At 35.8% G+C, this 13,922-nt stretch overlaps 2 protein-coding genes across 5 annotated transcripts in view; one reads left to right on the top strand and one right to left on the bottom strand.

Moving 5' to 3' along the window:
• Positions 1 to 13,922, bottom strand: part of CEP85L (centrosomal protein 85 like) — a 192,060-nt gene that overhangs the window by 74,834 nt on the left and 103,304 nt on the right. The gene's annotated exons all lie outside the window — the stretch shown is intronic.
• Positions 12,125 to 13,344, top strand: PLN (phospholamban). The gene has a single exon (XM_040965548.1). It carries the CDS (start codon positions 12,214 to 12,216, stop codon positions 12,370 to 12,372), a length of 159 nt encoding a protein of 52 aa, XP_040821482.1. The 5' UTR covers positions 12,125 to 12,213; the 3' UTR covers positions 12,373 to 13,344.

Raw genomic sequence — 13,922 nt, forward strand, 5'->3', positions numbered from 1 at the left:
TCCTGATAATGTAGGTCTTGGAAAGAGCGGTGGTGAGTCAAGTCTTTGAATTCCTATCTCTTTTGTAACAGATCGGGACTGAGTTCTTGGCTTTGGACTAGGAGACAATTCTGCATCTTGTCCAGCTACTGTGAGTTTGTGATGGATCCAGGGTCAGGGGCTTTGAACCAGGGAATGGTATCTCTTTTTCAAATAAACTCAAACATCAGATGAAATTCCTGGTAGAACATTACAAGAAAAATCTGTACTATCTTCACAATAATTCTGTAAATTTTACAGTATTCTGAAGAGGCTGGTACCGTGGCATTTCAAGGTAAGCCTCCACCTGTAGCGCCAGCATTCCATCTGGGCATCAGTCCTGGCGGCTCCACTTCTGATCGAGCTCCCTGCTAGCACACACAGGAAAGCAATGGAGGATAGTCCAGTGCTTGGCTCCCTGGGTTTGTGTGGGAGACCCAGGGGAGGCTTTTGGCTGCTGGATTTTAAATGAAAATCAACAGATCTTTTAAAAACTTAGTTTTTACAATACCAAATCTGTGATGTGGCAATATATATGTTTCTTTGTTAATGCACTAAAGTAAAATATCCAAAAACTATAAGCAGTTGTGGTAATTTCAAAACAGTGATCAGTCAAAACCTGATGTCAGGTTACTAATAACTATAATATTATTGTTACCTTTCGGTACCCTATCCACACAGTATTCAGTCCAAGGACCCCTATAAATGCCATGTGCATATGCCTCCAATTCATGCATGTCCCATCTACATACTTTAAACCATGTCTAGGTTACTTCTAATACGTAACTCAGTGTAAACAGTTGCTATACTCTAATGTTTGGGGAAAATGACCAAGAAAAAAAGTCCCGAAGTACATGTCCCAAACAAATGTTTTCAATATTTTCAACTGGCACTTTGCTGAATCCTTACATGGAAAACCCAAGGACACAGAAGGTCTACTGCATATGGAATTAACTGAGATTTTTATAACAAAGGTACTGCTAACATTGAGACATTATATATTCTACAGTCCAAACTGAAGAAATACTAAATTTCATTTCAGAGTAAAGGAAAACAAAAGATGCAAACATTTTCCTATTTGAGTTCAAAGACCTTTGACCTCTACCCACGGATCACAATAGAAAAGCTAGGAACTAACACTAGATTGCATAATATGGTGACTATGTTAACCATTACAGGTGCTTCTCTGCTGTTCATCCAAACTGGACAACGATGTCATTCCACAGATTAAACAGTTAAGGTAGTTATTTGTATAAGGACATATGCCCTAAATTCTTCGAACTATAGTGTTGCTTTAAACAAAGGTGGACAGGATACCTCTAAAAACCTTTCCAGGTCTAGCGGAGGAATTATTTTTTTTAAGATTTACTTAACTTGAAAGTCAGAGCTTTACAGAAGCAGAGAAAGAAATTTTCCAACCTCTGGTTCACCCACCCCCCACAATGGTCACAATGGTCATAGCTGCACAGATCTGAAGCCGGGAGTCAGGAGCTTCTTCCAGGTCTTCCACATAGGTGGCTTGGCCCACCCTCTGCTGCCTGTCGAGGCAGCTGAGTTGAAGTGGAAAGCCAGGACATGTACCACTGCCCATATAGAATGCTGGCACCACAGGTAAAGGTTTAGCCTGCAACACCAATTTACCAGCGCCACAACCAAGGGATTTCTGAAGACCTTACTTACTGATTATATTTTAACACACCAATGTTCCCACTAAATCCTTCTGTTTAGGCAATTAGATTAAGACTAAAACTTAACACTTCCTGAAAGTCCATATAGAATAATCATAATCAGCAGCAGCTAGCCAGCCTAAAGGCAAAATGAAAACACACTTTTAGTATCTTTCTGAGGTGTTCACATTCCTATATATGTTTTTTAAGCATCCAGAAAACATAAGATACCAGATGCTTTAGATATACTGATTTACTGTCTTGTCAAAAGTTCATGTAAGTTCTATACAGTTGCAATTTAATTATTTCTGAACAGCAGTTTGTTAAATTCACAGATTAAAATAGAGACATTTATTTCTTCAGCAGTTCCTTGGCCTTTCCAACTATTACCAGTTCTATTTATTAGAACAGTAAGTTCCAGGCTGCAATGATCCACCTCCCAGCTTCAGGTTCACATGGATGTGCAAACGGCAGACACTTTAAAAGTATTCTGTAATTCATTTACTCTAAAAAATTGCTTAGTTAACATGTACTACCTCCATGAAAACAACATTCAAATTACAATCTTCCCCTACATTATCCCAATAATGAATCCTAACTAAACATGTCTAGGTCTGGATTATCAGCGTTCCTTAGTAGTTGTCTTATCTTTAATAGATTTCTACAAACCACTTCAGGCTTTTATCACTGGCAACTGACAATAATAAGAGATTCTTATTTTGTAGTTAAACAATGGTTATACAGCACAAAGTGCCAACTGTTATGCTATAATTTCCTCTACATGGGGTTTACTTTTAAGTACTAAATTTTCCTTTAGCAATGGTCACAAAGGGGTCTTTAGTGAAATATTTTTCAGTTAGTTTTAGTTGATTCTTTAAATAACAAGAGATTTGCTGAAGAGAAGCATTTTATCTTTCTTTGGAAGAAGCCAAGATCATCTCCATTTAAGGACACAGAGGCAGCTGCACTGCCGTTACCATGAACAATGGGAAGCAGGGTGAGTTTACTCTGCTGTGAGCAGTTGCGGGGGGGAAAAAAGCATTACAAATAGCACCTTCAAAAGTAAAGAAGAGAATTAATCATTATAGAGTAGGTGTGGTGATTCAAGCAACTCTTATGTCTGAGAAAAAACAAAAACAGAAAGTGGGAGAAAGACATCATTTTTCAAAGGAATTCTTATCCCAGTTCTGCTGTAAGATAAACTATTCTAGAAAGCTCAAAAACATCATTCCACCTAACAAAAAATTTCATTTATAATAGTACTTCAAGGAATTCAGGAAACTGGAATTAAAAGACAAGTTCGCTTTTACTGCAAATATTTTTTCAAATTATTCCTGCACATGTCTTGAAAAAGTTTATGAAAAATGCCTACTATAAAAAAATTATATATGAATTTCAAGATATAGGTAAATACTTTTAATTCCAATTCCAAGAATTTTTTGAAATACCTTCATACTACAATTTTCAGGAAAACAACTGCTACATTTTTTTCAAGCTTATTCTTGAAAAAAACCCAGAGAACTTAAATTTCAACAAATGTAATATGAACTAAGATTTTTAACTAGGATGCGATTGACTAGGAATCTACAAATACTCCTTTTTGCTAAAAAGTTACATTGATATGCTATCAGGGTATCAAATATTTAGTAAGGTTTTAGAGTAACCTAATGCAGCTATTTAAAATTTTTTATTTCCTTATATTTGTAAATTACTATATTTCTTGGGGTGAGATAGCAATTTACATATAGAATTATTAAAATACACTGTTAAACCCCTAAGAAAATACAAATGAATTATACACACTTAGTAGTTCTTACTTCCTCTCCGACTAATTTTAAAAAATAACACCAAGTACTAGAGTTGTTTTCTCAAACCCAAACACTCCCAAAAACCTACAAAAACTAAGAGCAAAATGAAGACAGGAAAAAGTATTCAATTCTACGAAAATAATAAATCAATGTCTTGCTAAAACTTAACTTTATGAATACGCAATATTAAAGCAACAGCAGCAACTCAATGAACATGTGCTCTTAAGACTGCTACTCTTTCTATTAAAATTCATATTACAACGAGGTTTCAGTCTTTAACATCATGACCATCAACATACAATTATATCTAACCTGAAGATAAATTTTGAAAAGTGTTTTCTACCACCCAAACTTATTTATCTCCCATATTCTTAAAATTAAAAACAAGCAAAAACAAAGCACAGTGTTAACGGCTTTTCCATACCTAATGTAAGATAAACAAAGTTCTAAAGTTTGGCTGTGGTAAGACTGTGGCTAACCAATCAGAACTTCAGAATTCCTGTGTGACGTCATAAGACCTCCCTAGAATACTTTTTCTCCTCCACCTACAACTATTCCCATCAACTTGGTAACAGATTCAGAAAACTTCCCAGCTTACTGCCTATAAGACCTCACACAACTTGATATTCTGTAGTGTGGTGAAGCAAAGGTAAGAAATGGATTTCACTGATTTTGGTAATTCTTACTTTTTGTGACTCAAACTGAGCTCTTAAAAACAGTTCATTATAGTTTTAGGATTTCAGCAAAATGCTTGATAAAAATGTTTATGTGTATAGTGACAGTAAAATGTAAGAGTTAACTTTAAAACAAAGATCACATTCATCTTGAGTTCTGAACTGGTGTGTTATTTTAGTATAACTTCCACTTTTTACTTTTCAAATTAAAATTATCAATCTCAAAATCTAAAAATTCTATTAACATATTTGTGGTGGTGACTGTACAAGTTTTCTAAGCAAAAACAGTGGCATAATTCTGTTGCGTGTTATTCTGTGCAGGAATAGGCAAGTGTCTGTAATAACCTGCACAGCTGGGTACTACAATATGCAGATTAGCAGCTTGCTTATTCCAGTACTGTCTTTAATTCTTTATGGTGAACATTAATGAAATAATTTAAGATTTGACAAAATTTTAAAACATACTCAGCGTTTTTATCTCCATGAAGCTGTCATTTTTTAAAATTTTCAACTTGCATGATAATTACAACACAATGCCCATCAAGTCTCATGTTAATGTGATATCAGTACGAAGAGAACAGAATCACAAAACAGGGAAAGTCTAGTCACCCTTGAGAAGACACTTTCAAAAATCCTATACTGTTAATAAATGAAATTTCTTCCAGTAAATTCAATACTGAACCCTAAAGAGCAAACTTGAAAATTTTAAAACGTAACGCAAAAACAGTAATGTCCTTTTAAAGTTAAAATTTCAAAATTGTCAATGTAAACAGAAATTATTCTAGCACTGAAATATTCTCTTAGTTATCTCATTAGAACAAACTTGATAAGCTTTTATTCTAACTACTAATTAATACATTGTCAACTTTCTATCATCTAGTGATTTTCCATTTTCTCTGAGTTTAGCAAGAAAACGAAAAAGAAAAAAATACCTAGGAATGACGATAACTGCAATAAATTTGACTTCTATTTGAATTCCACAGTACTCTTAAAATCCTGATTTAATAAATGAAATATAGTTCTTACAGGGCATAAATGACAGATTTTTATACTTAGTTATATAAGTATAAATGATAGCAAAAATGACTTCAGAATTCTCAATTCTTAAAATATTAGCTACTGTTCAGTAAAATAAGTACTTTATAATAACTGTATAGGCTGCTTTCCTTAGACATACAAAAGTAATTTTATTTTTCATCTACCACTGAGGAACTGTAATTTTTTTCAATATCCTTAACTATGAAATATTTCCTTTATTATTGTATAAGCTACTTGGTGAGGTATTTTACATATATATATTTGAGCATTTTTTCACAAATATCCAATTATATCCTAATACTGTAAATGGGAAATTCAAGAATTTTCCTCATACCAGATTTTTACCACATATTACTCCAAAAACAGACACCAAGCAAGAGCAGAAATCCGTTAAAATGGCCTCAGCTAACGTGGGCACAGGCTAACAAACTGTGACTGCTCTTCCATCTGACGCATGACGCCTGCTGCAAAGCCAGCACTCGTCTCATTCTAGTTTATCTCTACCTTAAGACAATACTCTTCAATACTGTGTTTATAAACATACTGGTTAAAAAATAAGTGCTAAAATAGTTTGCATAAAATGTGAGAAACATGAAAGCTATATAAATTACGAAAAACTAAGTTTTAAAAACATCTGAAGGAACTGCAGAATACTTGCAGGCATGACATCAATATCACTTCCTATAACTGGAAACATCAGAACTACATTTTAGTCGACACAAATGAAGACAGCTGCATTTGGGACATATATATTATGTATATGTCACATGTATAAACATGTGTCATGCATATATGTCATAGCTTTTTAATCTCATTAATCTGAAGTAGAAGAATATTTGCATAAACAAAAGCGGAATACTTAAAGTATTACACAAGGTTAAGTAAAGGTAACCCTGAAATTACCCATCCTGAAAATGAGCAATGTCACTTAAAATGTCTTCATTCTAAAAAGTAATTTGCCAGATGTCCTGGTACACACAAATATTCTAGCAGTTCCTCTTAATTCTTTGTATATTTGATACTGTACCTGTGTTTCACAATTTAAGAATCTGATGCCAAAACTGTGAATTGCCCAAGGTCGGGAGCTAAGCAACAGGGAGCCTTACCTGAAGCTTAGGAGGACTGAGCCACCACATGCCCGTCCTACACTACTGATCATCTTGGTTTCAAAAGCAATGACACTGACAGGTCTCAAAAACTTTACCATTTAACAATGCAAATTTACAGAGTCCAACTTCTATTAAAATCACCCCATTTAATTTAAAATTAAGTTGTGCATTATACACTATATCCCTAAACGATAGTCTATGGGTGATTTTCAGAACCACAGACATAAGAAAGATGTCATTCACTATTAAGCAGGATATCACAACCAAATTAGTTTCCTAGGTTGATCATACAGGCAAAGGAATAAACCTAAAGGTTGGAAATGAAGGAAATAATCTCTTTTAAGCATTCGACTGACATAAATTAGATAAGTAATCTCTGTATTTCAAGATTTAATGCATCAATGTTCTTAAACCTTATATGTACTAAACACAGCATCACTCCAGTACAGAAACAGTCTCCTGAGGCCCTCTAGCGGTTCTTACAATGTATTGTTTTTAAGGCATTCAGATTACATGAATAGGGGTATATTAAGTGGCATTCACTGTTCCTTAAGCTTTCCCTAAAACTCCAAGCCGAAATTCTCTTCAAAAAGTAAATAACGATCTGAAGTCTTACATACTAAAAGGGAAATAAAATAATTCAATTTCAAGTCAATTTTTACATTATTTTACTATTAAAAAATACCTACATGCAAACTATCAACAGCAATGTGACAAATTCAGAAAATTTTAAGTGAACTGTGGTTTATAAAGAATCCTCTCCAAGGAAGAGCTGTAACACCATGTCCTTGGGGGGTTAATTTAAGAGTCTATAGTATACTCGTTTTCAAACATCCCGAGTCTTAATAGCCAGCAGAAGCAGCCTGCAGACACACTCGTGGGGACCTACAGAGTTGGCAGTGCTGCTGCCCACAGTAACATCCCACAGGAATCCAAGTTTAGTGTTAGGCAATGTCAAAATGAAAACGTCAACTCTGTAAGCCAACAGAGTGATCATTCATCTAAGGATAGTTAATCTAATGATTAACTTCACTAAGTTATTTCAACAAAGTGGAAAAAAAGGGATGCAGATACAATAATTTCCTGTCTGTCTATGCGAATGGAAATGAGTGGAATGAAAAGGAGCAACTTCAAAGCTTACACATAGAAATTCATTCATTCAACCTCAATCTCTATAGAATTCTGATGTACTGAATCAACTAAATCAGATAAATCCATCTGTTGGACTACAGTCTTAGATGTCTAGGGCTTGAATCTACTAGCAATGTACTAGTCCATGTTTACTAAAGATTATATAAACAAAAAAGTGAAGAAAAATCTAAATTTCACAAATATTGTGAATCTTAAGATTTTTTTTATTTTAACAGAAATAATATTCCCCCCCTCCCCCAAAAAAAACCTGCAAGTTTAACTTCTAGGTGGTAACTACCACTAGCATATTCTGAAGGTAGGCTGTGCTCAACAATACATCTGACACCACGAGGCTGAAGCAGAACTCAGATACCGAGGGCTCCTGCCAGCGTGGACACACAGTACCTTCCACTCCTCCTCAACACGGCACACAATATTTGCTAAGAATCATGGCTGATCTGTATTGCACAAGAAAAATAAAAAGGCATTATCCTATTTCTCCAAAAATTAGATTCCACAGATACACAATATAACTCAAGAGACAGGATCTAGCATTTCTACAAATAGTTCCAATGTTTCAATTTTAGATCACGAATGATAGATTTGTAAATTTATCTGTAAATGAATATTTTCCTGTCCAACCATTTGCCACATAATGTTACCCTTTTAACAATAATAATTAAGAGAGAGAACATGCGAGTAACTTTAGTCTCCATGGCTAGTTTAGGACAGATGAAAGCTCTAAACATTTTTATACTATTTATGACTATCTGAAAAGAATGTTGAGGGGAAAGATGAGAAAATAAGAAAAAGTCTGCTACGCCTCTATTCTCGCCAGCAAATATTACTATAATAACTACAAGTACAGGGTCAAAAATAAGATTTCAGGACTGCTGAATGCTAAGCACCTGACAACCTGGCCATAAATTATGATGCAGTGAAGGTCACAGAGGACTCCAGAAATAGGACTGCGCTGTTCCCACACACAGCTTTAACCTCTCAACACATTCCAGGAAGCCCCCTCTGTGTGAAGGGTATCTGGCAGAATCCGGACTCAGCTCATTTCAGAGGGTACAGCTACTTACTTGCCCTTCCAGTCTACTGCGTACCAGTAATGCAGCCTGTGACACAGAGTTCTTTTAAGTTTTACCATAAGAACATAAAATCACCACAAATCACTATAAATTTGACAAGAAATAGATCACTATCTTTATCAGTCTCCTTTACACACAATTTGTTTTCAGCCACAATTTCTTCTTTTTTTTTAACAGCAACTGGCTATTGTTAGCCAATGGCCTCAGAGATTTTTGGGTTATAAGAAACACACATTTGCACAAAGCCAAGTTCAGGTTAAAGTAATGTTTATCAGGAGACTCATAACTTGGTTACGTCCTCCACTCCTGGTTTTCCTCATTTGTGACAGGAGATGATGAGGGTAGCAGTGTGTGTTCCACTAATAAATTCTATTATTTTACCTAACTGTTATTCACAGAACTATCTTTGGACATTAATAGTCTCCTAAAATTTTCAGTCATAAAAATCCCTTGCTCAACTTTTAGATTTAATCAAAAGGTCTCACCCCCCCCCTTTGATACCATAATACAAAGTGAACACTTAATTCCTTCACTCATGAACTAGAAATCAGGTTGGAGAAAGAAATATTGTAAATTTAAATTACAGCACAACTTGTTCTGATACAGATAATACTGAAGGCCTCTTAAAATCAGAGGTTTTACCCTAATAAACTAATCCTACCGTAATGACCATTTTGACCTTAATCAAAGGTATTATTACAAGCTAATTCAAATTGGGGCTTCAGTCCAGCTTAAGTCTGGCAAACCATCAACAACAAGGGGGGGCGGGGAAGGTGGATCAGAGTACAACAGGCAGAACAACATGTGCAAAGGACAAAATAAAAAAAGGAACAGAGTATTTTTGGAAAGGTGACGTACTCCATGTGACTGGTGCACCACTCCTAAATGTCAACTGGAATGATTCCTGTCTGGGCTTCTTGATGAAATGCTGGCCAGCCCTCTTCTTTCCAATGGTTAATCTCAAAGTAACTTTGAAAACACATTTGTAAGAGCACTTAAGCCCTAAAATTTTATAAAAATAAAAATCACCAATGATAATTCTTAAGTATTATATGTCCATTTTTACAGCAATTAGTAAAGAAAATCAGCCCATAATTCCCCAATAATGTAATTCACTGATAACGGCACCGTCAATCCAGGCAGATGTAAAGGCCACATCTACTCAAAGAATGAAAGAAAACTTTATAGTTTTTTTTCTCTGAAGAATTCAAACAAAAGTTATTAAACACTGAACTATCACTCTCCAAATAGAGGACATTATAGATAAGTTTAGTCACCTGTGTTGCATTTAACTACCTGTGTTGGACAGCAAAGACTATATATATAACTTGGCTGTGTGGAACTACTTATTACAAATCAACTGCAAGTCCTGTCAACTACACAAGCCAAAATGTAACAGAGCTTGGCCGACCTCGACCATGGCTCAATGGTAGCACATCTGAATCCAAAACAGAGCCAAGTTGAAGTAATGAAAATGAAAATGAACTGGGGCATGTGTTCAGTCTAATGGTTAAGATGTCTGCATCCCAGTTTGGAACACCTGGGGTGCATTTCCGCTCCAGCTCCAGACTCTGGCTCCTTGTTAATGCCGGGCCTGGGAGACAGAGACAGCTCAGGTAACTGGGTTTCTGTTACCTGCTGAGGTCTGGACCGAATATCAGGCTGTGGCTTTAGTCTGGGCCAGTCCCCATGCATGTGTGCACTTGGGGCATAAGCCAGTGGATGGGCTTTTACACGCTCACTCACATTCTCCCTCCTTCTTAAATATGTTTTTGTAAAAAAATAAAAATTAAAATCTTACCACTATCTACCACATAGCTCCTTTTGAAGAATAAATGTCAAGTTATGATACATGTTTTTTCCTTTCAAATTCTTTTAATAAACTTCTCTTCAGCACTTGTGCGTCTCAGGAACAGGGCTGACAGGTTGGGGTGGGTTCAAATGGGACAGAGACTAGCAAGAAAATGCTATCTGGCAGCTGGAGAAGGTACTAATATTTTTATTCAGAATGATATAGTACCAAGTCATCAAGGAAGTCAACAGTGACATTATACAGTTAGACTACAGTCATTTCAAAGTTGATTTTTGGAGAACAAAGTCCTTTTAATGTTTACAAGATTGGCAGAGGAATAAATTGGCTAAGACTCTGTTTTATTCTTAACTTATTCTTAATGACTTAAGTCATTATCTGAGCAATTAATTATAGGATTTAAAATTTCCATTTTAAATTTTCTCTCATTTCAAAAGCTGAAAAAAATATTTTGAACATGAAATAGCAAATGCTAACAGTGACTCTCTCTGGAAGGTTATTTAGTTGAAAGGCAGAGTGACAGGGACAGAGATTTTCCATTCACTGGCTTACTCCTCAAAAAGCCACAGGAGCTTTCGGTTGGGCAAGGCTGAAAGAAGCCGGAATTCCATTTGTTCTCCCATGCTGTTGGCAGGGACCCAAGCACCTGAGCCATTAGTACATTAGCAGGAAGCTGGATCGAAAGCAGAGTAGCCAGGACTTAGGGCTCCTGAGTTAGCACTTGAGCGTGGGATGCCAGTGTCCCAGTGGTAGTTAATTTGCTATGCCACATACCCATCCCTAATCTCAATCTAATGTTTCTGTAATGACATATTAACTTTTTATTTAATTCTTGCCATAATATCATAGCTTAGGCCCCAGAGACAGGAAAGTGTTATGCAAGCTCAGAAAGAAATCAGGATGGAAACTACTATTCATACGCAGTGGTATGTAAATAGGAACCGTCTGGGGTAGACAATGAAGCAGTGATACTTCAGTTTTATTAAAACATTTAAAATCACCTTTTACACAGCTGCAAAATTACAGAAGAAATTACAACGTGAATGTGTATTTCTGAAAAAAACAACTTCTCATTCACCCATCTATTTTAGACTAAAACTAAGATCCCAGGAATAAGACATTATGGCTTAGTGGCTAAGTCCTCGCCTTGCATGCACCAGGATCCCACATAGGTGCTGGTTCATGTCCTGGCTGCTCTACTTCCTATCCAGCCTGGTCCAAAGCCATGGGATCCTGCAACCAGGTGGGAGACCCAGAAGAGACTCCTGGCTTCAGACTGGCTCAGTTCTGGCCATTGCAGCCATTGGGGAGTGAACCACTGGACAGATCTTTCTGTCTTTCTCTCTTTAAATCTGATTTGCCTTTTCAATAAAAATAAATCTTAAAAAGAAAAAAATTCAGGCAATAATATACAACATTCAAGAGGTTGCTTCTGGAGATATTAGTACACTAAATGTTCATGTCAATCATTTCTACAGAGAAAAACAAATTTCAACTATATATTAACAACTTACGCCCAAAAGAATAGCTCAAAATCAGCTGTATCATAAATCAACTGATACTTCAAAACACTCCACAAGCAAAGACTGAAGTTACTACATTTCACAGGACAAATCACAAAGAGAAACAGACACACAGAAACACATGTGTGGATGGACATACAGAGATCTTAAACATTTTGAAAAAAATGAATTAATGCAAATGTGCACCTTACGCGGTTAGCAAATAGATTATATATGATTCTAATCTACTCACTATTTTTACATTCCAGGCTACCTAAAAGAAGACAGTCCTCTCATATTTGGTGCCAACTTTTCAGCTTTCTCTTGGATTAAAACTCGAGACTTCCCGCCCTCTCAGCGCCATGGAGAAAGTTCAGTACCTCACTCGTTCTGCCATACGAAGAGCCTCAACCATAGAAATGCCTCAGCAAGCACGGCAGAACCTGCAGAACCTGTTTATCAACTTCTGTCTCATCTTAATATGTCTCCTGCTGATCTGCATCATTGTGATGCTACTCTGAAGTTCTGCTACAAGCTCCAGATCTACAACTTCCCACCAGTGCCAAACCGGCCATCCCACCAAGAGAGGAAAACCAACCAACCACCTCCTAAACACAAGAGTTTGTCTCTGAAAAGGCCAAGATTGAGAGTAAAACAAATTCTTAGCAAACATAGTTATCTGCCAGATCCTGCATCCATGAAAAGGGCTTTGTTTTCCAAAAGTAACTTTAAAATGACTATAAGAAGTGTGTATATTGTAACTGCTGACTGCTTCAACACGGCTTAAGAAATTTCCATTCCAAATTTTTTCTGAGGATGAAGTAAGAGTTTAATTTTGAAACAGCACTACTAGCAAGTTCACTTCATATGTAAGACATTAGCTTCATTCTTTGGGGTAAATATCATTTATCTTGCACTGTAAAAGCTTCTTTGATGCTAAGTATTTCCCCGGTCTCCATTAAGTACCAAAATAATAATTCAAATCAAGTGTCATTGCTCAAAACAGCCACTGAGGCCTCGTGTCCGTTATCTTATTATTCTCACACAAAAGCGTTTGTAGTAACTTCCACACACTAAGGAAACTTTTTCTATATTATTTCTACCAAAATTTAACAATTTTTCTAAGATAAAAGTAAGGAAAAATAAGGCCGTACATAAATAAAATAGCCTTCAACTTTCTCAAAGAAATACAGAACTCTAATAAGCCATAAATATGTTCTTTTGAGGACATTATGATCAAAAGATGAGGATTACTGGGCAATTTAATAGGTTACAGTTATCTAGCCATCAATACTATTTAAATAAAGTCTCATGTTAATTTACAGCAATGTAGCAGATGATCTGTAATACTTAACTTACCATTCTGTATGTTTGTAATCATGAAACGTTAAAACTTCACAATAATCTTATAGGTTGTCTTTTACTCAGCCTCATGCCCAGTATGGGCAAAGACTAAAAGATTTCTCTGAGAGAAAAATTAATTACTTCCAGCACTAAAAAAAAAAATTAACAATAAAAATTTGAATTACTTCACCACATAGCAACTAAATCTTGGATTATAATTTAATATGAAGTTTCTGTCCCATTATCTATAACAGGATACAGCTATTGCCAAACAGATAACCATTATCAAATAAATGGTGCATTATCAAACATAGGTGCCTACTGTGCTAAATACAAAGTCACTAATACTAACCTATAATTGTAATTAGTGAGCTAAATAATAAACTCAATCATATATTAACTTACAATTATTTTCCTGGTGAATATACTTAAACTCTGCCTCTTAACATTTTAAGACATCTTCCAAACTCCTCATAAAATAATTAAAATTTGGTGCTGGAAAACAATATTCACCAAAATTTAACCAAGTTGACTCAAGTTTAAAATGAAGCCAAGGGCAGGCATGTGACAGGCACAGCAGTGGGCACTGTTATATGCTGCCCACGTGTGTGTCCGGGTTGGTGTCCTGCCTCTACTTCCCAATCCAGCTTGCTGCTAATGCATACCCTGCAAAGTGGCAGATATGGCTCAAGTACTCGACACTCTGCCATTCATCTGGGGGACCCTC

The sequence above is a fragment of the Ochotona curzoniae genome, unplaced genomic scaffold (assembly GCF_017591425.1).
Source record: "Ochotona curzoniae isolate NIBS_2020 unplaced genomic scaffold, NIBS_Ocur_1.0 scaffold_3890, whole genome shotgun sequence".
NCBI lineage: Eukaryota > Metazoa > Chordata > Mammalia > Lagomorpha > Ochotonidae > Ochotona > Ochotona curzoniae.

Excerpts from the sequence above, each read along its gene's own strand:
- PLN (XM_040965548.1), top strand. The coding sequence starts at position 12,214 with ATGGAGAAAGTTCAGTACCTCACTCGTTCTGCCATACGAAGAGCCTCA.